Genomic DNA, 25,834 nt, shown 5'->3' on the forward strand with positions numbered 1-25,834 from the left:
TGACCAAGCAAGTACTTTTCTTTGCAACAAAATTACTTAATCTTTTGGTCTGTTTAAACCAAAATGAGTGGATTTGGGGGTTGGTTTTAAAATTTGGAAAAGAAAAATAACCCAAGTTGGGTTAACAATTGACCAAGCAAGTAATTTTTCTTTGCAACAAAATTGCTTAATCTTTTGGTCTGTTTAAACCAAAATGAGTAGATTTGGGGGTTGGTTTTAACAATTTGGAAAAGAAAAATAACCCAATTTGGGTTAACAACTGACTAAGCAAGTACTTTTTCTTTGCAACAAAATTACTTAATCTTTTGATTTGTTTAAACCAAAATGAGTAGATTTGGGGGTTACTTTTAACAATTTGGGGAAAAAAAACAACCCAAGTTGGGTCAACAATTGACCAAGCAAGTACTTTTCTTTGCAAAAGAATTACTTAATCTTTTGATTTGTTTGAACCAAAATGAGTAGATTTGGGGGTTCGTATTAACAATTTGGGGGGAAAAAAATAACCCAAATTGGGTCATAAATTGGCAGGGCTAGCCAACTGGTGTAAGTTTCAACAACCGAATTCAAATCCAATAATAACCTAAATTGGGTCAAATATTGGCCAGGCTTATATCTTTTTCCATACTAAAATGATTCATCTTGCTTTGTTGTAAACAAAGCGAACCAATATTTGTGTTTGCTTCTAACAACACAACTCGCTCACAAAATTATCCAAATTGGGTCAGAAAAGGGACAGAGGAAGGAGACACAAATGGATAGAACTAGTACTGTTGTTTTTCAACCAAATGATTCAATCTTCTAGTTCAGGCAAAACAAAATGAACCAAGATTTGTTTCAGCACAACTTACCTTAGGGTTGCGTTCTAAACAGTTTTTGTTTTTATTAGTTTTGGCCCCCAAATTGGCAAAGCTAGCTATATAGCTCAACAAATAGCTAGAAAGGTAGGAAGATAGCTAGCTACAAAGCTAAAAAGCTAAAAAATAAAATAAAGGGGGATAGCTAGCTAGCTAAAAGAATAGAAAGCTCTTAAAATAGCTAGACAGAAAGCTAAAAAACAAAGCTAGGCCAAAGTTTTAAATAGAAAACGTTGGCTAGATAGCTAGATCGCATGCAAAAATAGACAAAGCTATCTAGATGGCTCGCTAAGTAGCTAAAAAGCTAGGAAGATAGCTAGCTACAAAGCTAAAAGCGTAGCCAAATTGTACAGAATTAATACAATATGACCCGATTTGGAAGAGTTTCGTTTAAACCAACTATAATATTAACAATTCAACACTTCGACTCTATTTATTTAAAAAAAAAACATATTTTTGATGTTTTATACTTATCGACCCAATTTTAATGATTTTTCATAAGTGTAGAACAACAAAGCTTGCTTTAACTGACCCAAATTGGGTTACTTTTGACCCGTGTGTGTATATTTTCGACTCAATTTTCCAAAAAGGTCAAAACCCGTACAGAAAACGTGTAAAACACATCACTTCGTTCATTTCGTCAATCATTTTATTGTCTCGACAGTCCCGACGAGTAAATGAAATACAATTTTTTTTTGTATTTTTGACACAACTGTCATGATAGCACCGACATTGGAAACCCGAAAGAACTGAAGCTTAGAGGTCGCGTTCGGAAATTTGGTCCAAAAACTTCAATACCAGCGTGACGTTTTGCTAACGGGAGCTAACGGCTAACACAGCTAAACGTCGGTAAAATAATAAAGGGCGCTTTTCTGTTTTGAACTATTTTATCCAATATACATTTGGATTTATACCGATTTCGTGGAATTCGATTCCGATAAACGAATAAACGGGCGATTATTTCTAAACATCGGAAATAATTCTCTGGGATGCTAATACTTTCATTAACGATATAAATTATTAAATTAGATTTTCTTAAACTGAAAAAAAAAAAAAACACGTAGATTTTTGCCAAGCTAATAAAATAATACGCAACCCGGTCGGAATACGTGTAATGCGGCATTTTATTTTGAAATAGCGATTAGCGGTTTATAAATACTAGCAATAGCATTTTGCATTATGGGTAAATGACACAAGGGCATATATTCGGTTAATTATTCTTAATTTAATATTTTCATACAGTAATTGTTAACTGTAAAAGACTGTGTGTATTTATATACATTTCGAATTTTAATTGACCTTTTATTTTGAAAGGTAATCTAAACAGGTACCGTATTTTTCAGTCTATAAGGCACACTGGATATAAGGCGCACTTGCAAATTTCTGGCAATGGGTTCGGTTTTTAGAGGTGCACTTTATAGTCTGGAAAGTAAAAAAGGATGAGTCGGAACCTGATTTCACATCGGAATTTAGATTGGCACGATCGTCATGGTAACAAGTGAAAAAAACCTGAAATCTGGGGCCGTCCGAGAGATGCTAATAGTCGCTGCCAGTTGTGAGAACTTGCTAACCCGTGGACCACAAGTAGCTCACTGGTAGCTCACTCGTAAGAGTAACACTGCACATTTCCCTGAAAACAACATCCCCACTGACAAACATGGTGGTGGCAGCATCATGTTCTGGGGTTGTTTTTCTTCAGCAGGGACTATGAAGATATTTAGGGACGATGGGAAGATGGATGGAGCTAAATACAGGGCAATTCTGGCATTAAAACTGTTCGGAGTCTGCAAGAGACTTGAGAAAGAGGCGAAGGTGATTGTTGTGATCGTCACGGTAACGAGCGAAAAAACCTGAAATCTAGGGCCGTCCGAGAGGCACTAATATTAGCTACTCGTGGTGAGAACTCGCTAACCCATGGACCACAAGTAGCTCACTGGTAGCTCACTCGTAAGAGTAACACTGCACATATCCCTGAAAACACCATCCCCACTGACAAACATAGTGGTGGCAGCATCATGTTCTGGGGTTGCTTTTCTCCAGCAGGGACTATTAAAATAGTTAGAAACAAAGGGAAGATGGATGGAGCTAAATACAGGGCGATTCTGGCATAAAATATTTGGGAGTCTGCAAAAGACTTGAGAATGGGGCGAAGGTGATTGTTGTGATCGTCACGGTAACGAGCGAAAAAAACTGAAATCTAGGGCCGTCCGAGAGGCACTAATATTAGCTACCCGTGGTGAAAACTCGCTAACCTGTGGACCACAAGTAGCTCACTCGTAAGAGTTACACTGCACATCTCCCTGAAAACACCATCCCCACTGACAAACATGGTGGTGGCAGCATCATGTTCTGGGGTTGCTTTTCTTCAGCAGGGACTATGAAGATATTTAGGGAGGATGGGAAGAAGCGTGGAGCTAAACAAAACATGCTTAATGACGCCGTACACCCCTGCTCCCGGCACACCAAACACGGCAACGATATATGAGCAAAAAAACAAACAAACAAGACGAACAAAAAACAACAACAACAGAACTCCCGTGAAGGCAGCGTAGCGCCCTCTACAGTATAGTGCAGGGTTTTTTGTCCTTAAAGGGATTGTCTGAGGCGGGGATTCCCATGAGTAGGGGATCGGTTTTCGAGTGATCGTTGCAGTAAGTCATAAGGTCGGCGCAGGCCTTGGATACCTGTAGAGTGCACAAATCAGAAAAATAATCAAAAACATCATACAAATGCTTATATTATATATACACTGCAGATACAATTTAGAGAAGTTATGAAAAAAATGGAATAAATGACATTTTATTGTGTCTATGTCGTTGTACTACAACACTCTCTCCACAAAATGACAAATTCTGAATGTTAGAGGCCATGACTTCAGCACATCTGTGGCCACAGGATAGCTCTAGGCTCTCACACTGCTCTGGTGTGATTTTGGTCCATTCTTCTTCCAGCCCCCCTTCGCCAGTTTGGTAATTGTAGAGGGTTTCTTCACCATAACTCTGTCACCGAGGATTTTCCAGGGGTTTTCTAATGGTTTGAGATCAGGATTCTGGGCAGGCCATGCTATGAATTCACTGTTTTCACTTTCAAGGAAATTCTTTATTCGTTTTTCTGTCCCATATGGACCATTGTCCTGCTTTAGGACTGCTGGTTGATTGGGCGACGATTGCAATAAAGAACCATGTGCTGTTCAAAAAGGTCCTGATAGACATTTGCATTCACTTGGCCATGTAGCCGTACAAGAGGTCCAATGCCCCAAACCATGACACTTCCTCCTCCACGTTTCACTGACTATTTTCACACACTTTGGGTTTAGTCATTCTCCAATGTGTCGCCGAACATTATTCTTCCTATTAGACCAGGGGTGCCGAACTCATTTTAACTCGGGGGCCACACGTTAGAAGAAACATTCTCTTGGGGGCCGACTAGTAGATTAGAGAAAAAGAAAAAAAGAGAGTGAGAAATATGAGGAAGAGAGGGAGAGAAAAGTAGGGAGTGAAGCAAAGAAAGAGAAAGAAAAAAAGAAAGAGAGAATGAGAGAGAGAAAGAAAGAGAGAAAAAGAGAGAGGGAGAGAAAAAGAGAGACAATGGGACAGAAAGAAAGACAGAAAGAAAGACAGAAAGAAAGACAGAAAGAAAGACAGAAGAAATGAGAGAAAAAAAAGAAAGAGAGAGGGAGAGAACAAAAGAGAAAGAAAGAAAGAAAGAAAGAAAGAGAGAATGAGAAAAAGAGAGGAGAGACAAATAAAGAAAGAGAGAAAGAAAGGAAGAAAGCAAAAAAAGAAGAGAAAAAGAAAGAAAGGGATAAAGAAAGAGAGAAAGAAAGAGAGAGAGAGAGAGAGAAAGAAAGAGATTAATAGAGAGAAAGAGAAAAAGAGAGAGCCAGGACGTAAGAAACAAAAGAGATAAAGAGAAATAGTAAGAGAGGGGGAGAAAAAGAGAGAGAAAGAAAGAAAGCAATCCAAAGGGAAATAGAAAGTGACAAAGAGAAAGAAAGAAAAGAGAAGGAGAGAGAGAGAAGCAGAAAGCAAGAGATATAAACAGACAAAAGAGAGACAAAAGTAAAAAAGGAAGAGAGGGCAAAATAAGGTAAAAAGACACAGAGAAAGAAAGAGACAAAGCGGAACAAAGAAAGAGAATAAGAGAGAGAGTGAAAGCGAGAGACAGAGAGAGAAAAGTGAGGAAAAGAGAGAGAGAAAGAAATACAAGTACAGAGTCTTCGTGAGAGGCACCTGGCTTTGGCAACATCAAGTCGACATATTTCAACCTGCAGCTCGTTTTTCTCTTGCGCTTCTTGAGCGTGGTCTAGCAGGCCAGATTCAATCTTTTAGTGGGCCTGATCAGGCTCGCAGACCTCCTATTTAACACCTCTGCATTGGACCCAATTCAATTAAATTTGCTTTCATCACTTAAGTGAACACTGAACCAGTTCCCCTCTCTCCACAGAACATGCTCCTCAGCAAATCTTTGCCCAGTTTTTGGATTTTTTTAGTTGGTTTTTTTTCGCTAATGAGAAGTTCGGTCACTGCAGTGTGGGAGACACGATCCTTACCATGTTCAGCACAGATTTGGAACAACAATTCGTCTTGCTACGGCTAATAGGAACCCATCCCTTCAGTTTTTAAACAGACCACCTGCTCTCGGAGGCTTTCAGTCACCTGAGAACGTCCCACCATCTTGTAAAGTCAGTGAAACCCGGCAGTTAGAATGCCGGTTAAATTAGGGGTTGACAGATAATCCACGGAATTAGCACCATGTGCTAGATTAGCACCTGAAAATGATCTCCAAATTGAATCAAAGCGTTTTCAGTAAAGAACGTTTTTTTTGGTTCCCATTCCTTATCCATTTTGTGAAAACGTGTCGAGGTAGCATGGTATAGACACAACGTTTGAGCGGAGAAGATGGTGTTTTTACCAGACTTCGTACCTGTCAACCTGTACGTTTTTTGCCGTACAAAGTACGTTTATCATGCATTTTAAGACGTGTATGACGTACGAGAAAAACTCAAATTTGTCAATGATGGGTACCATACACAGATTATCACAAAATGGCAAATCAATCAAGTCAAAAGAATTCGCCGCGGTAGCCTCTATCTCGGTATCGTTTTTTCCGTTGCAAACGAGGCGAGCGGTTTGATGTAGTGAAAGGTAGTCCGTCTCTTTTTAGCAAACCGGCTTTTTCGGCTCAACTCATTAAAGGGAGCCGGCTCTCCAACGGCTCACTTGCTTTGATGCATTATATTACGAATGATTATGTTGTATGAAATGAAATGATTAGCATTTATAAAGCGCTTTTCAACTCAAGACTTCCCAAAGCGCTTTACAGTGTGCTTCACATTTCCCAATAGCGGCCGTGCGGCCATGTAAGGCGCTAACCAGCTTATTGGGGGTATTAGGGGTTCAGTGTCTTACCCAAAGACACTTCGACATGTAACACGGACGTGCCGGGATTCGAACTGGGATCCCTTGATCCCAAGACGAGCGCTCTACCTCCTGAGCTACTGCCGCCCCACAAAGTACGTTTATCATGCATTTTAAGACGTATACGACGTACGAAAAAATCTATATGGAAAAACGCAAATTTGTCAAACACAGACTATCACCAAGCGGCAAATTAATCAAGTCAAACGAGTTTGCCGCGGTAGCCTCTATCTCTGCATCGTTTTTTTTTTTGTTAATGTAGTGAAAGGAAGTCCGTCTCTTTTTAGAGAATCGGATTTTTCGGCTCAACTCATTAAAGAGAGCCGGCTCTTAAACGGCTCACTTGCATAATATTACGAATCATTATTGTTGTATAAAGAAGTTAAGAAAAAAAGGAAGTATAAAGGGAGAAAATGAAAAATACAGGTTGGTGGTTATCCGTTTAATCAGTATATTACCAACAATAATTGAATGCAGAAAATGAATTCATAATTTGAATACAAAAATGTATTTTTTCTACTTAATTCTATTTGCATGTATTTTTTCCTTCTACAGTGAAGGTCCAAGCGACTTCATTTTTGAACTTTTTTTATAATAAACCTCATGTCGAGCGACTCAGTGTTTCACAACAAAATGTTCATTAACAATATATATGATATAACAAACAACAAGTAGAATATATGTTAGACTACATGAATAAACACGTTTGAGAAAAAAAAATATGGTGTAAGATGATTTTGTATTTTGTAAGGGAAAATGGAGCTTGACAGGTATGAGACTTATTCAATTCTTTGTAAATTGTTCTCCGAGATGGTTTTAGTTTGTATTACAGCAGGGTTGTCAAACTCATTTTAACTCGGGGGCCACACGATAGAACAAACATTCCTTCGGGGGCCGGACTTGTAGAATGAGGAGAAAGAAAAAAGACAGAAAAAGAGAAAGAAATAGGAGAAAGAGAGAAAGGGAGAAAGAGAGCGAGAACGTGAGAAACAAAAGAGATTAAAAGAAAAATAGTGAGAGGGAAAAATAGAGAGAAAGAAAGAAATAAAAATAAAAAAATAGAAATAGAAAAGGAGAGAATGAGGAGAGAAAGCAAGAAGGGTAGGAAGAAAGAAGGGGAAACCAAGAGATAGAGAGAGAAAAGAGAGAGAAAAGGAAAAAAGGAAGAGAGAGCAAAAGAAGGTAAAAAGACACAGTGACATAAAGAGACAAAGAGGAACAAAGAAAGAGAAAAAGAGAGACAGGGAGAGTGAAAAAGAGAGACATAGAGAGTGAGAGGAAAAAAGGAGGATGAGAGAGAGGGGGTGAGAGAGAGAGAGAGAGAAAAAGAAATACAACTACAGTGTTTGTAAGAGGCACCTAGCTTTGGCAACATCAAGAGGACATATTTCAACCTGCAGCTCATTTTTCTCTTGCGCTTCCTTCAGCACTGTCTCGCGGGCCGGATTCAATCCCTTTGCGGGCCTGATCCGGCCCGCGGGCCGCCCGTTTGACTCCCCTGTATTACAGGGATAGTACCTTTATCCTCTCGATGTTGGCTTCTATCCTGAGCTGCTGCACGGTCCGCCTGGCATGGGCGATGTTATTGGAACTGTGAGCCTTGGAAGACATCTTGCAGAAATCAACACTGAAAAAAAAACACAAATAGGGAAGAATTAGCGGTGAGTAAATATTCAAGGTTTCTACGGAGACGCGTCACAAAGAGTTATATTTACGACCGTTCGACTTACGAAAAACGGTATATAGGAACATTTTTTTCGGGATGCCGAAAAATATCCGGACATTGCTATTAAGCTAGATGTTCTATTGTGTGCACCTTTTTGCGAGTACAGGGCATTACTGTAGTGCTTAGGCGCCACTCTCAAAGCAATTGGAGTTGTTTATCCTTTTTTTTTTTCTCTCGGCCATTTGTTCTTTACTCTTTCTTTCTTCTCCCTCTTTTGTTTTCTTTACATCCACCCCTCTTTTCTCTCTTTATCTGGTTCTCCCTCTTTGTCTCTCTCTTTTTTATTTCCCTTTCCTTTTCTCTCAATATATCCCTTTCTCTCTGTCCCTATTTCTCTATTTTCCTTTCTCTCTTTCTCTCCTCTACTTCTCTCCATTTCTTTCTCACTTTATATCTTTTATTTTTTATCGCTCTCAGTACTTTTCCTTTGCTTTCTCTCTCAATATCTTACTCACTCTTTATTTCTTCTTTTCTCTTTCCTTTTGTCTCTCTCCTTTCTCTCTTCATTTCTCTTTCATTTTGTTGCTCTTGTTATCTTTTTCTTTCTTCTTTCTCTTTGTTTTCCTTTCAGCTTTTGATTTTTTTTTTATTTCTTCATTTTATTTTTTATTTCTTTTCCTCCCTTTCCCTCTCTAGCGTTTTAGTTTTTTCATCTGCTTTTTTTCTTAACTCTTTCTTTCTCTTCACTCTTCTTTATCTCTCCCACTTTTTTCTCTTTATCTGGTTCTATTAGTTCTCCATCTTTGTCTCTCTTTTTTATTTATCTCTTTCTTTCCCTTTCTCTCTCTATATCCCTTTGTCCTTGTCCCTATTTCTCTATTTTCCTTTCTCTCTTTCTATTCTCAATTTCTCTCCATTCTGTTCTCATGATTTATTTTCTATCGGTCGCTGTACTTCTTTCTATTCTTTATTTCTCTCCATTTTGTTCTCTTTATTTATTTTCCATCGCTCTCTGTACTTCTCCCTTTCTTTCTCTCAATTTCTCATTCGCTCTCTTTATTTCTTTTCTCTTTCATTTTGTCTCTCTCATATCTCTCTTCATTTTTTCTTTCACGTTGTTGCTCTTGTTATCTCTTTCTTCCTTCTGTCTCTCTTTAGTTTTTTTTCTTTATATCTTCCTTTTATTTTTTTTCTCACTCCCTATTTCTTTTCTTCCCTTTCCCTCTCTATCTTTATAATTTTTTTCTCTCCTTCTTTTTAATGAACTAGTACCGACACCTGTGAGAGTTTTTCCTCTATTATGTGGCCTCTGAGCAAAGGTATTGGATTGGAGACCCTCTTAGCAGACCCCCCCAAACCATCCGCCACATTTCCTAACCCAACGAGGCCCGCCACTTAAAAAGTTAGCCCAGCCCTGGGTTAAACGAATGATTACAAAAATTTGCCTCCCTCCCTCCAACCCCAACACCAAACTGTCCCGCAAGCTTTTTCAGTAAATCATCGAGTGTAAAGAAACACGATTGCGCGGTGGATGAGCGTCATTTCAGCTTCCACACTTCCTCTTGCTTCATTGTTCCCAGAAGTGAAATTATTTCTCTGGCTCGGCGCCACCTTGACTCTCGGCCTACTTTGCCGGCAATAATGGCGTCCGATATCGTCCTTTGACCTCTGAATGAATTTGGATTATTGTTATGGTTATTATTTTGTAAGCAAATAAGAAAAACAATAATTATAATAAAAAAAATCATCACAATAAGTGGCTGACAAAATAATGGTTTGGCTGACTCCCTATTGGTGTGTGAGTGTGTGTGTGTGAATGGGTAAGTGTGAAGCACATTGTAAAGCGCTTTGGGAAGTCTTCATTGACTTGAAAAGCGCTATATCAATGCAGAACATTTACCATTATAGATAGATAGATGGATGGATAGATAGATAGATGCCCCCAATAAGCCTTGCATGGCTGACTCCCTATAGGTGTGTAAGTGTGTGTGTGAATGGGTAAGTGTGAAGCACATTGTAAAGCGCTTTGGGAAGTCTTCATTGACTTGAAAAGCGCTATAGAAATGCAGAACATTTACCATTTACCATCATAGATAGATAGAGATAGATAGATAGATAGATAGATAGATAGATGGATAGATGGATAAATAGATGCCCCCAATAAGCCTTGCATGGCTGACTCCCTATTGGTGTGTAAGTGTGTGTGTGAATGGGTAAGTGTGAAGCACATTGTAAAGCGCTTTGGGAAGTCTTCATTGACTTGAAAAGCGCTATAGAAATGCAGAACATTTACCATTTACCATTATAGATAGATAGATGGATGGATAGATAGATAGATAGATGCACCCAATAAGCCTTGCATGGCTGACTCCCTATTGGTGTGTGAGTGTGTGTGTGAATGGGTAAGTGTGAAGCACATTGTAAAGCGCTTTGGGAGGTCTTCATTGACTTGAAAAGCGCTATATCAATGCAAAACATTTACCGTTTACTTTTAATTTTTGTAATGGTGGTAGTTGTTATGCTCGCTGCGCAGGTGACGAGTTGCAAGTTCGAATCCCTGTCGTTTGCATAGAATACACGTCTTGAATTATTTGCCCCCTTTATAAAACATCTAAAGCATTCTGTAAGATGCATTTTTTGGACTAAATATTACAAGAAACTTAAAAAAACCTACATATATCACATGAAAAACATTCTATGAATGCAAAATGGAGAAAAAAATAAGTGGCTAACAATAGTGGCTAGAAAGGGAAATGGTGAAAAAAAGAAATAGATGCTTGAATTACATATTCAGAAACCATCACATGCATGGCTTTTACGTCCTTATCCTCACTGTAAAATGTGGAACTGGAGTGCCACGTCCAATTTCGTTGTCACAATATATCCCATGTTGTAACAATGACAATAAAGGTATATTCTATTCTATTAACACCGGGACATTTCAGCTTCCGTAGTAGTAAGATGGCGGGCCAGACATGTCAACTTCTGCAAAGTTGTGTAATGAACTGTCAGTACAAATGACTAAACCTACGCACTTTATCTACACAGAGCAGCTACCAATATTGACAGTGGCGAGGTGTATCCTATAGCTAAGTGGCTAGAGAAGGAAACAGTGAAAAATATGCATGAAACATAGGACTCTGGGACCATCGGCTAAGTTGCCGATAGTAAGTGGCCAATAAATGCTAAAAGCACAGCTACCTTGGGGAAATGGTCATTCATTTTTTAAACCAATGAGTCTTTAAAAAATGGTGTCTATAGGAGTATTTCTTTAGCTTAATATTTGAATCAATTAGAGGTTGACCGATTATTGGGCGGACCAATTATCGAGCGGGCGGATTATCGGGACCAATACTTAATAATTTAAAGGAGATTGGGATTGGCATTTTTATTCATTTGACGGGCCAATTAAATATATTTAAAACAGGGTTATTTAGGCTCAGATGCAGTAGAGCATTGCTCTCCCTATCTTCTGCTCCTCTCTCCCCTCGGACGCTACCCACCCTGTGCCTTCTTAATATATAAAGGACCGGGGGCAGAGCCACTGAAGCAGAAAGAACAATGTTAGAGCAACAGCTTTGACGAATTTTCCCGACACGCCTGTGAACCGAGACCCCTGATAATATTGAGAATTTTAAAAGTCTGTGGTAGAAAAGTGTGTGTGATTAAGAGATAGCGTAAAAAGTGTAGTTAACTTGTTTGAGGTAAGCACATTTCAGGTGGAGACTGATAGATTAGCTCTTATCATAACATTAGTTGGTCAATCGTTTGTATTTGTGATTGACAGCCTAAAAAGCACAGTCAAGTGGAAGGCTGAATGATTAGCTGTTACCATAACATGAGTTGGTCAAAACAGGAGAGATCAAATTTTTCAACCCTCGAGCTCCATTAAAATTTCAATTAATCCTTTGTTTTAAGTTCATTTAAGTCATCTTGTCACGGTTGCCATGGCGCCCAAGCAGCTTGAGATTGGCTTTCGGTCTATATTAAGCTCAGCGCTCTCACGCTTCATTTGTCAGCCCGTCAACAAACTTCTGCCCCGCAAGACGTGGGTTTTGACTCGGTCCTGTCCCTGTTGGTATTTCCAATCCGGTATTGTTCCCGTTTATTTTTGTCCTGTTTAATATCGATTTCCATTTTTGTTCCCGTCTATTTTTGTCCTGTTCATTCTTTTCTCCAGTTTTTGTTCCCGTCTAGTTTGTCCAGTTCATTTTTGATATCCTGATTCATTATCTATCCTGTCTGTCCCATCCTGTCCAGTATCGACCCCATCTCTTCGATATCAACTCGGGCAATTGGAATCGATCTCGTCGGCCTCTGGCTTCCTGTCTTTCCACGCCAGACCGCTGCCTAACGTGCATGACTCCCCATTTCCCGTAAATTAAAAGGCTTGTATGAGAACGTCACGCGTTTGGGTCCTGATCCTGTTCTGGTCCTGACACATCTTGGTTTTATTGACATTTTTCTATTTATTGAAAGGAAGCTATTTAGGTTTTTATAAACCTTATACAAATTGCTGTTAAGCCTAATTTCATTTCCTGCACTGTTAGTTTTTTAGTTCAAGTGAAATATATCAAATTTTATGTTAGGTGTATTGAAATTGTAATTAATTTTATGTAGAAGATTTCACAGAGCTATCAAAGTTTTATTTGAATTTATGTTTTCATTATTTGTTTTTTTTTTGCATTATTATAAAATTTCTTACACCAGTTTTTAGGTTTTTACAGGAAACGAATACCGGTTCCAAATATCTGTTATGGGCATCCTGTTATCGGCCCTGAAAAACCCATTTTGGTCCATCCTTAAAATTTAATAGTGTTTCTTTTTTTAGATAAATGAAGCATTTTACACCACTAGGGGGTCCTATATAATACACACTGGGTCTTTACGAGACGTAAAATGACCTTGCAATTGCTATATATTATTTTGCTGAATTACATGATGACTTTTCTTTTGCTACGAATAAAAAACCGTCAAGCGAATGCATCTGCAAACAGGGCAAAGGTGTTTTCGCCTATTTGCAACTGGGGCCAATTTTCTCTATTGTGCACATTCATTTGCAATCCGGACACAATAGCTTAAAAAAACGTGCAGGGAATTGTTCTTTTCCTCACAGAAACTCAATCCAAGGTCAAAAACGTGCAGCTGAGCGGCGGATGTTGTTGTGTGTGTTTTCGTGCTGCAGGTTGAACTGGCGATTCCGCTTCCTGCAAATGATTTACAAGGCCTGATGGGAAACGAGCCCGGACAGGCTAACCGGACTCATGTGGGAGCCTCGTGCTCACCGATCGGGCCTCCCGCCTTCCGACCGGCCCTCTTCCTTTAACTGCGCTTTGCTTTTTTTCCGAGGCGGGAATACGCACGACTTCCTCGAACAGGTTCTACGGCGTGTTTTTTTCGTCTTACGGGGAGAACAAACAAGTGTTCTAGTCCAGCGACAGGAAGATTGTTTCCCTCGGATTGCTTCCCGAGAAAAAAAGAAAAATGTGTATATGACAAAGAGAAAGAGGATGGTTTCCCAAACAAGGATTCCGTATTACCAGCAATAAATACCGTATTTTCTGCACTATAAGGTGCACCTAAAAGGCTTTATTTGTATTCATAAATGGATCAATCTCGAGTCCCCACAGGTTTCGCAATTAGCCAGCCACTCGATTTCCCCCATAGAAGTAGTGCACAGTGCATGCTGGGATATATATATATATATATATATATATATATATATATATACGCCTAAAATCTCCACACATTTAAGAACCTAGTTATTAGATCTTATACTTATTTCTTATATTTCTGATTATTATCAAAAAATACTCTAAATGGGTATGAATTTTAAGTCACTTTGATTTCTTATTTTACTATATTTGACGTTTGTATTTCGAGTAAAGAAAATTATTCTTTCCTATTCACACTCATCTCATCTCATTAGCTGCACCGCTTATCCTCAGTAGGGTCGCGGAGGTGCTGGAGCCCATCCCAGCAATCATCGGGCAGTGGGCAGGGGACACCCTGAACTGGTTGCCAGCCAATCGCACCTATTCACACTCAATAGTTTTAATTTAGTTTTTTAGATATTTTTTAAAATATAAATGAGAACAATACTTAATATACCTACAATTATATATATATCAATTATCATATATTCTGCTATTTAAACCATTGATTCTATTTTGTTAGTAAGTAATACTGGAAACTAAAAATACCATTAAATAAAGGAAACTAGAATGAGCAGATATTATTTTTATTTAAAAATGATTAAAAGAGAACAAGTATTTTATGAAATTTGGATTTCTTATTTCAATATATCTGACAATTATATTTTGAGTAAAGCAGGAAAAGTAAAACTTAATTTTTATACCTATTTTAAGTAGATTTTTTAAAATTTTACTATAATTTCTAGTAAATGAAAATAATACAATGTGCAAAATCACCTGACAATACAGATAAGTGTTTCCGTATTATTTTTATATTTATATTCAATGAGAAATATATAGACAGGGTCAGGTTGAAAATATCATAAAAATATAATAAAAATAAATACAATCAAAACAAGATCAGTATAATAAAATAAATATTATCTCAAATGAGAATGCATTTTAAATGCAATTTTCTTCATCTTACCATATTTGCAACAATTCTTCCAATAAAATAAGAAAAATAATACTTAAAATAAGCACGCATTTTTAGTTGTTCTATTAACAATGTTCCACATATTTTTCCTAGTTAAATAAAAACACACATATTCTTAACACACGTCTAATGGATACATTTTCAAATATTAATAATTACGTTTAAATGGCACATCTTTGGAATAGTTAGAGCGACAAGTGATATTCATGCATGCAATACAATACAAAAGCATGGATTTCAAACGGATCCCTCCCTCAAACGAGAGCGAGCAATAAGGATGGTCCATCAAAGTGCCTTTAAAAGGTTATCCTATTAATATTATCTCTTATCTCTAGCCAGTATTCCATGTCGGGCAACTGTATGCTTTCTAGTAAGTATTCTTGGCTACAATACACTCTCAGAGAATATAAATACCGAATTTTCCAGACAACAGGCGCACCTAAAAACCTCTAATTAGCAAGAAATTTGAAAGCGTGACTTATATACTGCACTATAAGAAGGTTACGATTGTAAATGCATACAGTATATATACGTGAGGGGTTACTACACGGTATACTATCGGATTTCTGCAACGATCGATCAGTCGAGAAATGTCGCAACACATTGTATGCAAAGGGGATCAAGCCTACGTCACGTCGAGGAGAGCGCAGACACAAACAGTAGACCACCAGTGGTACAGATAACATTTGAAAAGGCACTAGAGGTTTTGTTTCATACTATTACACTTACGGTACCAGAAACGAATGTTAGAGAAGGGAGAGAAACAATTATCATGGCAAACGATGACATCCACAGAAAAAGACGACTTCTCACGGCTGAGTGACCCAATTTCTGGCCCAATTTTCCACAGTATTTGAACTCATTCAATGTGAGACATTTTTCTCGGATTGGCAGCCAATTTTTGCCATTTTGACTCATTTCTGAAGGTCTACAGAAAATGTAGATTTGTAGCTATCTATCTATCTATCTATCTATCTATCTATCTATCTATCTACCCTGGTCATATGCCTCGAGAGGGGTGACCAACAGCAAGACAAACACAAAAAAAAAATACAAAAAGGGAAAAAGTAGGAAAAAACACACACAAAATTTTTGGACAATGGCCAACTCAAATGCCCAAACACCCAAACAAGTTAGACACCTCGGCACCTAAGTTGGTCATGCTTTCGTCCCTCCAGATGAAACGGGACACAAGAAAGCGGCCATGTCACTCGGGTCAGGGTGACACGACACACTCTTCTGTTCAACAGCAGGGCTCGACAGCTTTCACTGGTTTACCCATGCCGCATCATACGGGTGCCCCGCCCATCCCTTAGAACACAGCCAAACATCCCACTATCCTTTTACAACACCAACAAGAGCTCTAGCTCTAGCTCTTGGCACAGGACATACAAGCATAGGGCATATTAAAAGAAAGCTTAAACTTTCATCTCTCCTTAGAAAAAAAAGTATATTTCAAGCTTTCACCATTGTTTAGTAAAAAACAGTTGAACATCGCAAAGTTTCTTAAATATAATCATTTACAAGATAACTTCTGAGAAAGCAGCTTTTTGTGAAAGGATGCATTTCAAACGGACTGCTTTCCATAAATATAAAGCCACTTTGATTGCAAAATAATATTCACACAATTTCATTACTACGATGATCACGTTCCTGCGGACATGTTCGAAACGTCATCCCTCTCCGACCTGACGATGGGACTTTTTCATCTTTTTTTTAAATGAATAAGCTCTGTTGAAGAGTTATTACTATTTTTCCATATCCTCAACTTTTACCACACTGCTTCACTACCCCTATGGGGCCACCTACACGCACATTTAGATAGAGGAAGCAACACCAGGAAATTGGGATTCCTTGATGTGTAGACAAATATATGATCAAAAGCCACTCCTGCTATCTAATGGTGATTTATCACACTGAAATAATTCCCAGAGGCCTGATATTTACCTATGAGCAGCGCCACACCATTTACAATAGTTTTTCAAAATCAATCAAGAAAAAAATAGTTTTCGTTTTGGCACTCTGGGACAATACTGAAAAGGTATTTATATGTTATGGCATTGAATGAGCTAAAGAGGTGCTCTGATACTTTTATAAATACAAGCCTTACACTACATTTTAAGCGATGCATCCCTCATTTCTTTTATTCCTTCTGCGCAGTAGTAAATTCATGCTCGTTTTCGTAAATTCTTTCTGACTCTGTGGTAATTTCCCCCTTGAATCGTCACATGATCCGAAAACACCTTCAGGCGTGCGCGTTCTGCACATAATGGCGTCAAAACCAAATTCCCCATGCTGATGTTGAGTGTGCACAGACTTTACAGATGAGTTATGATTAACACAGCATCATCTCCAAAGGGAAGAGCAGCTTCAGCGACAGACTGCTGTCACAGTCTTGTTCCACGGACAGACTGAGGAGATAATTTGTTCCTCATGCCATGAGGCTCTTTAACTCCACCCAGGGAAGTAAAAGCCCACATTAAACCCCACCCCCACATTTGCATATTACCCTATTTTTATTACAGTGTGTATTTTATGTAGCACAATTTAGAAACTTAATATGAATAAAATGACAAAATTTTGTGCAGGCTTGGGGAGTAACGGAACACATGGAACGGCAAAAATGATGTCGGCAAGCTGTTTGGATTTATTTTCATTTTGTTTCTGTCAAAGAGATCAAAGCCAGGAGAGAAAGCTTACCACGTGTTGTGAGTCATCATTTTATTCATATTTTGTTTCTTTTGTCTTTTATTAGCATATTTGGTATTGGAGTAATCCAAAGGTAATTGAAAGTAATCAAGTTAAAGTTACCCTACCCAACCCTGTGAATAAAGTATCTATTTATCTATCTATCTATCTAACAATCCCTCTTGATTTGTTCTGTCAATCATCCGAATAAAGACTTGAATTTGTCGTCTGCAAAAGCAAGCGTGGAACATGCAAGCTTGTACTTTAAGTGCACATCGCTACATGAACAGTCATCGCTGGGAACCGCTCAGCGCTTAGTCACACAGGCGAGGCGGCGGATGTGAACGGGGGGACCGAAATCCTTTCATCCGCACAGGATGAGTAAAGGAGTCAGTCTTGTCAGGCCAGCTTATTGAGAATAGCCTATGTCTGGTTTGGAAAAGACAAAGGAAACTACGTTCTCATTTACTGCTCACTTAGGGGACAGGGAATACACAGACGGCGCCCTTTGTCTTAAATGTCCTTGAGAAAGACGTGGTAAAACAATGGGATCACAAGAGGACAATTTCCATCCCAAGAAAAAGACTAACGCTGTAATCTGAGACCAAATCAAAAGAGAACTACTGTATTTTCTGGACTTTAAGGCCACCGAAAACACCCAAAATGGTCAGAAATTTGAAAGTATAACCCTTGTAAGCCTTGTATAACGCAAAATACGGTGGATAAGACTGGAAATGCAGACAGTACCTACACATGTGAGTTACTGTGAGTTTAACAGTATACCGCCATATTTGTGCAATGACTGATGGTAAATGGTCTGCATTTCTATAGCGCTTTTCAAGTCAATGAATTCCTCCCAAAGCACTTTAGAATGTGCTTCACACTTACCCATTCACACACACTCACACACCAATAAGGAGTCAGCCATGCAAGGCGCCTACCTGCTTATGGGGGGCATTAGGGATTCAGTGTCTTGCCCAAGGACACTTTGACATATAACACGGAGGAGCCGGGAATCGAACCTGCAACCTCTTGATCACAAAACGAGCGCTCTACCGACTAAGCTCAATCACAAACATAGCTAAATCATTGTTCAATGCATACAGGAAGAAATTGCAAAAGATATTGTTAGTACCACACGTATTAAAGGACTGAAATTTACAGATGCACGACAGGGTGGCTGCCCTGGGAAAATGGCCGGTTTTAGTGAACTGTCACTTGATGATCTCAAACAAGTGGTGAATGCGGCCAAACCGACAACTTGCCAGTTCGACCCGCTCCCAGGTTCACTTATTAAAAGTCTTTTTAGCGTCCTTGGGCCTTCAGTTCTAAATATTATAAATACATCACTCTCCTCAGGTGTAGTTCCAGCAGCTTTTAAGTCCGCCGTTATTAAACCCACACTGAAACGACCCAACCTTGATCCAGAAATATTAAGTAATTACAGACCTGTGTCAAACCTACCTTTCCTCTCTAAAGTACTCGAAAGAGTAGTGGCACAGCAGCTGAATGCTTTCATATCTGAGAATAACCTTTTTGAATCCATGCAATCAGGATTCAGGGCTAACCACTCTACTGAGACAGCTCTAATCAAGGTAACAAATGATCTCCTAATGTCAATGGATTCTGGCGCTTCATCACTTTTGCTGCTGCTGGATCTTAGTGCTGCTTTTGACACAGTGCGCCACAATATCCTACTAGAACGGTTGGAAAAATGGATTGGTCTCTCAGGAGCTGTCCTCTCGTGGTTCAAATCCTACCTCTCAGATAGGACGCACTGTGTTAAATATGGTGAAACGACATCTGAGCCCTTTAATGTTACCTGCGGTGTTCCGCAGGGTTCAGTGCTCGGCCCCCTACTTTTCAACATTTACATGCTTCCATTAGGTGATATTATTCGCAAGTACAATATCAGCTTCCATTGCTATGCAGACGACACTCAACTATATCTTCCGTTGGAGGAATCTTCCACACTAAACTGTGGAAATTTGGAGGCCTGTCTCACTGAGATAAAAGAGTGGATGTCACTCAATTTCTTGCGTCTTAACTCTGAAAAGACTGAAATGTTAGTCATTGGTCCTTCTAAATGCCGGGACTTATTCTCAAAAACTGCTGTGAACATTGACAAATGTCACATCACACAGAGTGACTCAGTTAAAAATTTAGGTGTCATATTTGACCCTGATCTATCCTTTGAGATGCATGTAAAGCAAATTACTAGAACTGCCTTCTTCCATCTTCGCAACATTGCTAAAATCCGTTCAATACTGTCTCAGTCTGATGCGGAAACAATAATTCATGCATTTGTTACCTCCCGTCTCGATTACTGCAATGCACTACTCTCCGGTCTCCCGAAGTCCAGAATCAAGTCTCTTCAGCTAGTACAAAATGCCGCAGCGAGGCTCTTAACCAGGACAAAAAAGTACGATCACATAACACCGATTTTGGCTAACCTGCATTGGCTCCCAGTTAGCCAAAGATGTGACTTCAAAGTTCTCTTAGTATAAAATCATACATGGACTTGCTCCCTCTTATCTTTCAGATCTGATCTGCCACTATGTCCCGGTCCGAAGCCTACGATCTGAGAGTGCTGGTCTTCTGATGATCCCGAGAGCAAAAAAGTCTTCTGCTGGTTCGAGAGCGTTCTCCATCCGGGCACCGGTGCTGTGGAATGCTCTTCCCCCTGAGATTCGATCTGCAACCTCAGTGGAAATGTTTAAATCTAAACTTAAAACTCACTTCTACTCCATTGCATATGAATAACCTACTCCTCTTGTCGGTTGAAAATAGTTTGTGTAATATAGTGTAACAATCTGTGAAGCCCTTTGAGACTCTTCGTGATTTAGGGCTATACAAATAAAAATGACTTGACTTGACTTGCATCGGTAATCCAAATCGGGTCGCGGCGGTGAGCGCACCAACTCTCACAGATGACATTTGAAAAGGCATTACGTTTTATTTCATTATCACACTATTTTTACTCACGGTGCCTGAGGCAAAGGTTAGTCAAGTCAAGTTAATTTGTATAGCCCTTAATCACAAAGAGAATCAAAGGGCTGCACAGATCAAAGATTATTGCAAACTACAGGCTATCCCCTGATCTAAAACCTACAAGAGGGCAAATAATACACAGATATTGTCAACATAAAACATAGGTTATTCATATGCAATAGAATAGAAGTGTGTTTTAAGCTTAGATTTAAACATTTCCACTGAGGTTGCAGATCGAATTTCAGGAGAAGAGCATTCCACAGCATGGAGAACGCCCTGGAGAAAACTGAAATTCTAAACGCAAAGTCCAATTGATTAATAGTGGTTCTCCTAAATTTCAGAACCAATTTCCATTTTCTCCCGTCACTAACATTTGTTTCTGTCAGCGAAATCTAACATCAAAAGCCTGCAGGAGACTTTGTATGCAAGTTATCAGCTCTCGAGTTAGTAAAGGGAAATACATATAAATACATCTTTTTATAATAATTCATTACCGGTATTAACAAAATAATTCCAAGGCTCCTACACCTTAAGGTAAGTTACATGTAAGACTTTTTAATGCCTTTTGAAATCGACAAAAGAAAAATAGACATACATTTTTTGCACACAATACATCTTGTATCATAGACAAAAGCTTGCACAGATTTTAGCCATGGCAACCTCTCATTAAATGTCCACTTTCCCATGGTCCAAAGCAAATAGACCCAAAGACACGTTCCTGCTCTTAAAAGCGCGACTGAAAGCACATCATGGTTTTAATAGTTCCATTAAATCAAAGTAAATCAGTGAATTTATAAAAAAAAGGACAATTGATAAATGCTACCAAATCTTTTCAGTTCCAACAAATATAAATCTATTATTGTGTTAACAGTTTTAAGACTTGAAAATTGTATTTATGGATTTATTTATATAATCATGCATGGACTTGCTCCCTCATATCTTTCAGATTAAATTTCCCCCTATGTTCCGGTCCGGAGCCTTTGCTCTGAAAACGCTGGTCTACTAGTGATCCCAAGAGCCAAGAAGAGATCCGCAGGTTCGAGAGCGTTCTCCATCCGGGCCCCGGTGCTGTGGGATGCTCTTCCCCCTGAAATTCGATCTGCAACCTCTGCGGAAATGTTTAAATCTAAACTTAAAACACACTTCTGGCATATGAATAATCTATATTTCATGTTGACAATATCAGTGTATTATTTGCCCTCATGTAGGTTTTAGATCAGGGGGTGGTGTCATAATAGTCTGTAGTTTGCAATAATCTGTGATCTGTGCAGCCCTTTGAGACTCTTTGTGATTGAGGGCGTCACAAATAAACATGACTTGACATTTAAGACATTTCAATGCCAAATAAGGCCTTATTTTTAGAATAATGAATTGAATGCCTTTTAAGACTTTTCAAGAGTGTTTGCCTTTGATGGCAATAATGCACCCAGACCTTTGTACCGTTTTGCTTCTTTAGTTAAGTTTCGTCCATTTGCAGGTGGAAACTTCTTACATCTAAGCATTACGGGTACGTCACTCTAATAGGTGGGATACAAAAACCCTCGTACTAAGGTTCCGGGCGCAAACCACTAGAGCGTAGGTGAACAACATTCACTCTACAACACGCAGGAACCCTGATATCACACTTTTTGGAAACACCCTGTACACGAAGACTATTTTTGGGAGTGCGCCTTATAGTGCGGAAAATCCAATAAGTGTTTTCTTCGTCCAAAGTGCGGGAAGACTTGGATGTCTCCGAGCGGGCGTTTAGCTAGCATGTCGCCTTGGTCCAAATGTGCGGTCCCTGTGATGTGATGCCACAGAGACTTGCGTCTCTGCTCCGATTAAAACCGCAATTGGAAGGCGTGTTTCATGCAACGTGCATACAGAAGCCTTGCAGAAAAGACCAAAAAAAAAAAAAAGAGTGAACTGCGGGGATCAGAAATAGACCACCTCTTGCAGGCCGGCACACACAAGACATCCTGGACCACCAGAGCAGCGCTGCCACACTGCTATGTTATGTACCTTATACACACACACACGTGCGTTTCATTAAGTCTGCGTTCAAAGTGCCAAGAAACAGAGAAGCCTTCTCACTCGGTACCGTCGAGAGCAACGCTCCAAAGGAAACTCTTACATTTTTGCTGCTGACGAATGCAAACACAAACCGCTGGAGTGTAAAAGAAGATGCAGTACGCTCTAATGTACAGTCTTGCAGTCTGTGTGGTCCTGTAGGATAATAGAAATAGTTTTTTCTGGTGGAGGGGTAGGTAAACTAGGGATAGTTGGCCACATGGCTCTCAAGGCTTTTCGAACAAATCTATCTATCCATCTATCTATCTATCTACCTAAAGGGGAAAAAAATAGCAAAAAATAGCTTTCACTGGTTTACCCCTGCCGCATCATACAGGTGCCCTGCCCATCCCTTAGAACGCGTCAAAACATCCCACTATCCTTTCACAACACATCTCCACTCATTCCTATCACCAACAAGAGCTCTAGCTTCCATTAGATTTAGACTTCTTTCCTGCAGTGCACTCATAACCAATGTTCCCTGTCATTTTCCTTACGGGTCTGAGCGTTCACACAAAGTCGGTGAGCAACGCTTGAAACAACAGTGAGCAACCATATTTCCAAGTGTGGCAACTAAATCATTATCAAACTTGACATCACACGTTACATTTTGCTGAGTTTCCAGCAATGCAAAAAAAGTTTTCACTTTTGAATGAATTGACTAATGTATTATTGCAAAGGTTGTGCGGCGTACAAACGTCATTTGTTTTTACAACAATTCTTTCACAAGATATCCATTTCTTTTTATTTCCTGATTTATTGTGTCGCATAATATTAACATTTTTGGGGGCTTATTTAGTCGGTGTTAGATAGAGAACTGTACTTAATCACATTTTTTAGTGGAAGTACAATGTTGGCAACAAGATTCACTTGATATCATTGGAAATTATTTGAATGCAACACAAACTTTTTCTTTTTTTTCCATGTTTTTTTCTCCTTTTTTTTTAATTTCTTTAAAAAAAATCTCTGTGTTTATTTTTTCCGAGCTGTTGCTTTTTTCTTTTTGTTCTCGATTTCCTTTTTTCCTACATTTCTTTCTTTTCTTTTTTTCTGGCTTTTTTCTAAATTTTTCCTTCTTCTTTCTCTTCCTTTTGTTTCTTTTTTTCTCAGCTTTTCACTACTTTTTCATTCTGGTATTTTTTTCTTTTTTGTTCTATTCCCCCTTCCTTTAAGTCATTTTGTGCATAATTTTACATACTATTTGGTCATGTTGGGATTAAAGAAGCAAAAACAACCTGAAGAGCCGCTTAGGACCCGGTTCCTTTTAGTGAGCTGAGCCGAAGAAGCCGTTCCTCGACAAACTGTACTAACTTTACTCAACTTTACTCGACTTTGACTGACTGCTCATAACACCATCCATCCATGTGAATCGCGGCCTTCCTCTTGGTCTCCTTCCATTTAAATCTGCTAAATAAATTTAACACATTTAAAAATAAAAATTATAATTGTGGTTTTGGTGCCACACTCCTGCATGAAAACATAGTTTCCATGAAACATTGTGTGCTGGGATGTGTACATTCAAATATTGTAAATGTCCTTTTTACTAAAATTTTCAAATAGTTCATCTGTCTGAGTTTTTTGTAAAAGCAGGGTATGTAGTTTAGGTATGTGTTAACAATGCCCAACTGAGTTCAAAGAGACTTTATATATTTTCTCCCACCGCGCCTATCTGCTTTTGTCTAACTTTTACCCTCGGTGTTTCGGCCACTGAGTGCATGAGACAGGAGGAAAGGAGACGGGAGGGGAAATAATAAGGTGGGTGGCAGAGGACAGTGATTTCATGCATGTGCTCGCGGTTTTCATTTATTGTAGGATGAAAATGGTGAAAGTAAGAAAAGGACTGATTTAAAATTCAGTCCAAATGCCACCAAAAATAAAAAAGGAGGACTTTATTTGAGCACGTCTAAGACTTTCTCATACTTGCACGCGCAATAAAAGAACTGCAATATTTTGAAGTTACAGACACAACTTTTAATGCATATCTTTAAATGTAGTTCTTAAATAGTATTGACTATACTTTAATTCTGTTTTCATGTTTTAAAAACCATGAGGACCTGGTCTTTTAATCTACAAACGACAAACCGGGGAGGTTCAGACCCATCACCTCAGACAACCCTCGATCTTTTTTTGTTCCTGTTTCAATGTATTTATCTATTTAATGGTCTTTCTTTCTTTATTTATTTTTATTGACTGGGTGCCGTTCTCAGAATGCTGAGCTGATGGGATGGATCCTGGTGGTATTACACCACTACATTCACTTTTAACCTCTGATGGTTTCCTGGCTACTTGAGTCAGCTGGGAATTAAAAATACACTGTAGGATTTAAAGTGAAGAGCACAAACACAAAAAAAGGGGTGGGGGGCAATGATGCTATGACAATTATCATGGATTAGATACATTGAGCTCCCAGAAAAAAATATACAACGTACAAATAGATATTTGCATCTACAGTGGGGCAAATAGGCATTTAGTCAACCACTAATTGTGCAAGTTCTCCCACTTGAATAATTAGAAAGGTCTGCAATTATCAACATGGGTCACATTTTAACTTTAAGGTCATTTTCTGCCATGGGATGGCATTGGTGCTTCATGTTGGACATAAGTAACAGAACATTTTCCTTTAAAATTTAAATTGTTTTGATTTCTTATTTGGAACAGAAAGAGACTTGTGGTCACCAGCTACATTTCAATTAGTTATCAGTCCAATGAATAAATACATCTTTTAATCACTTGGATAAATTATCATACAGTTGTGCTATAGTGACTCTTTATGCACCATGTTTTATGTAAAAAGTTTTTTGAGATATACATTTGCATGCGGCATCACGGCAGTGCAGTGGTTAGCGCGTGTGCGACACAGTTTTGAGGTCATGAGATCGGACCTTCCTGTGTGGAGTTTGCATGTTCTCCCCGTGCTTGCGTGGGTTTCCTCCGGGCAGTCCGGTTTCCTCCCACATTCGAAAAACATGCATGTCAGGTTAATTGGCCGGTTCAAATTGTCTCTAGGTGTGAATGAGCGAGTGAGTTGTCTGTCTCTGTGTGCCCTGTGACTCGCTAGCAACCAGTTCAGGGTGTCCCCTACCCACTGCCTGAAGATAGTTTGGATGTGCTCCAGCACCCCCGCGACCCAACTGAAGATAAGCGGTGCAGATAATGGACGGATGGATGGAAATTTACATGCCCCTGAAAAGAACATCTCATCTCATTAGCTGCACCGCTTATCCTCAGTAGGGTCGCGGGGGTGCTGGAGCCTATCCCAGCAATCATCGGGCAGTGGGCAGGGGACACCCTGAACTGGTTGCCAGCCAATCACAGGGCACACATGGACAGACAACTCGCTCGCTCATTCACACCTAGGGACAATTTCGTCCAGACAATCCACCTGAAATTCATGTCTTTAGAATGTGGGAGGAAACCCACACAAGCAGGGGGAGAACATACAAACTCCGCACAGGAAGTCCGGTGGCTGGAGTTGAACCCACACAGGAGGTTCCCAAGACCTTAGAACTGTGCCGCGCACACGCGCTAACCAC

General features: G+C 39.2%; 1 protein-coding gene across 3 annotated transcripts in view; it reads right to left on the reverse strand.

Annotated features, from left to right (window-relative positions):
* Positions 1-1,485: 1,485 nt before the first annotated feature.
* Positions 1,486-25,834, reverse strand: part of LOC148376611 (guanine nucleotide-binding protein G(I)/G(S)/G(O) subunit gamma-12-like) — a 90,850-nt gene continuing 66,501 nt past the window's right edge. For all 3 annotated transcript variants that reach the window (XM_088349072.1, XM_088349064.1, XM_088349083.1), the window contains 2 exons: positions 7,793-7,901; positions 1,486-3,538 (listed from right to left, as the gene is read on the reverse strand). In XM_088349072.1, the coding sequence (XP_088205198.1) occupies positions 3,413-3,538; positions 7,793-7,885 (219 nt within the window). In that variant the 5' untranslated portion in view covers positions 7,886-7,901 and the 3' untranslated portion in view covers positions 1,486-3,412. The remainder of the gene's footprint in view (positions 3,539-7,792; positions 7,902-25,834) is intronic.

The sequence above is a fragment of the Urocampus carinirostris genome, chromosome 1 (assembly GCF_059441175.1).
Source record: "Urocampus carinirostris isolate Australia breed hairy pipefish chromosome 1, RoL_Ucar_1.0, whole genome shotgun sequence".
In the NCBI taxonomy this organism is placed as follows: domain Eukaryota; kingdom Metazoa; phylum Chordata; class Actinopteri; order Syngnathiformes; family Syngnathidae; genus Urocampus; species Urocampus carinirostris.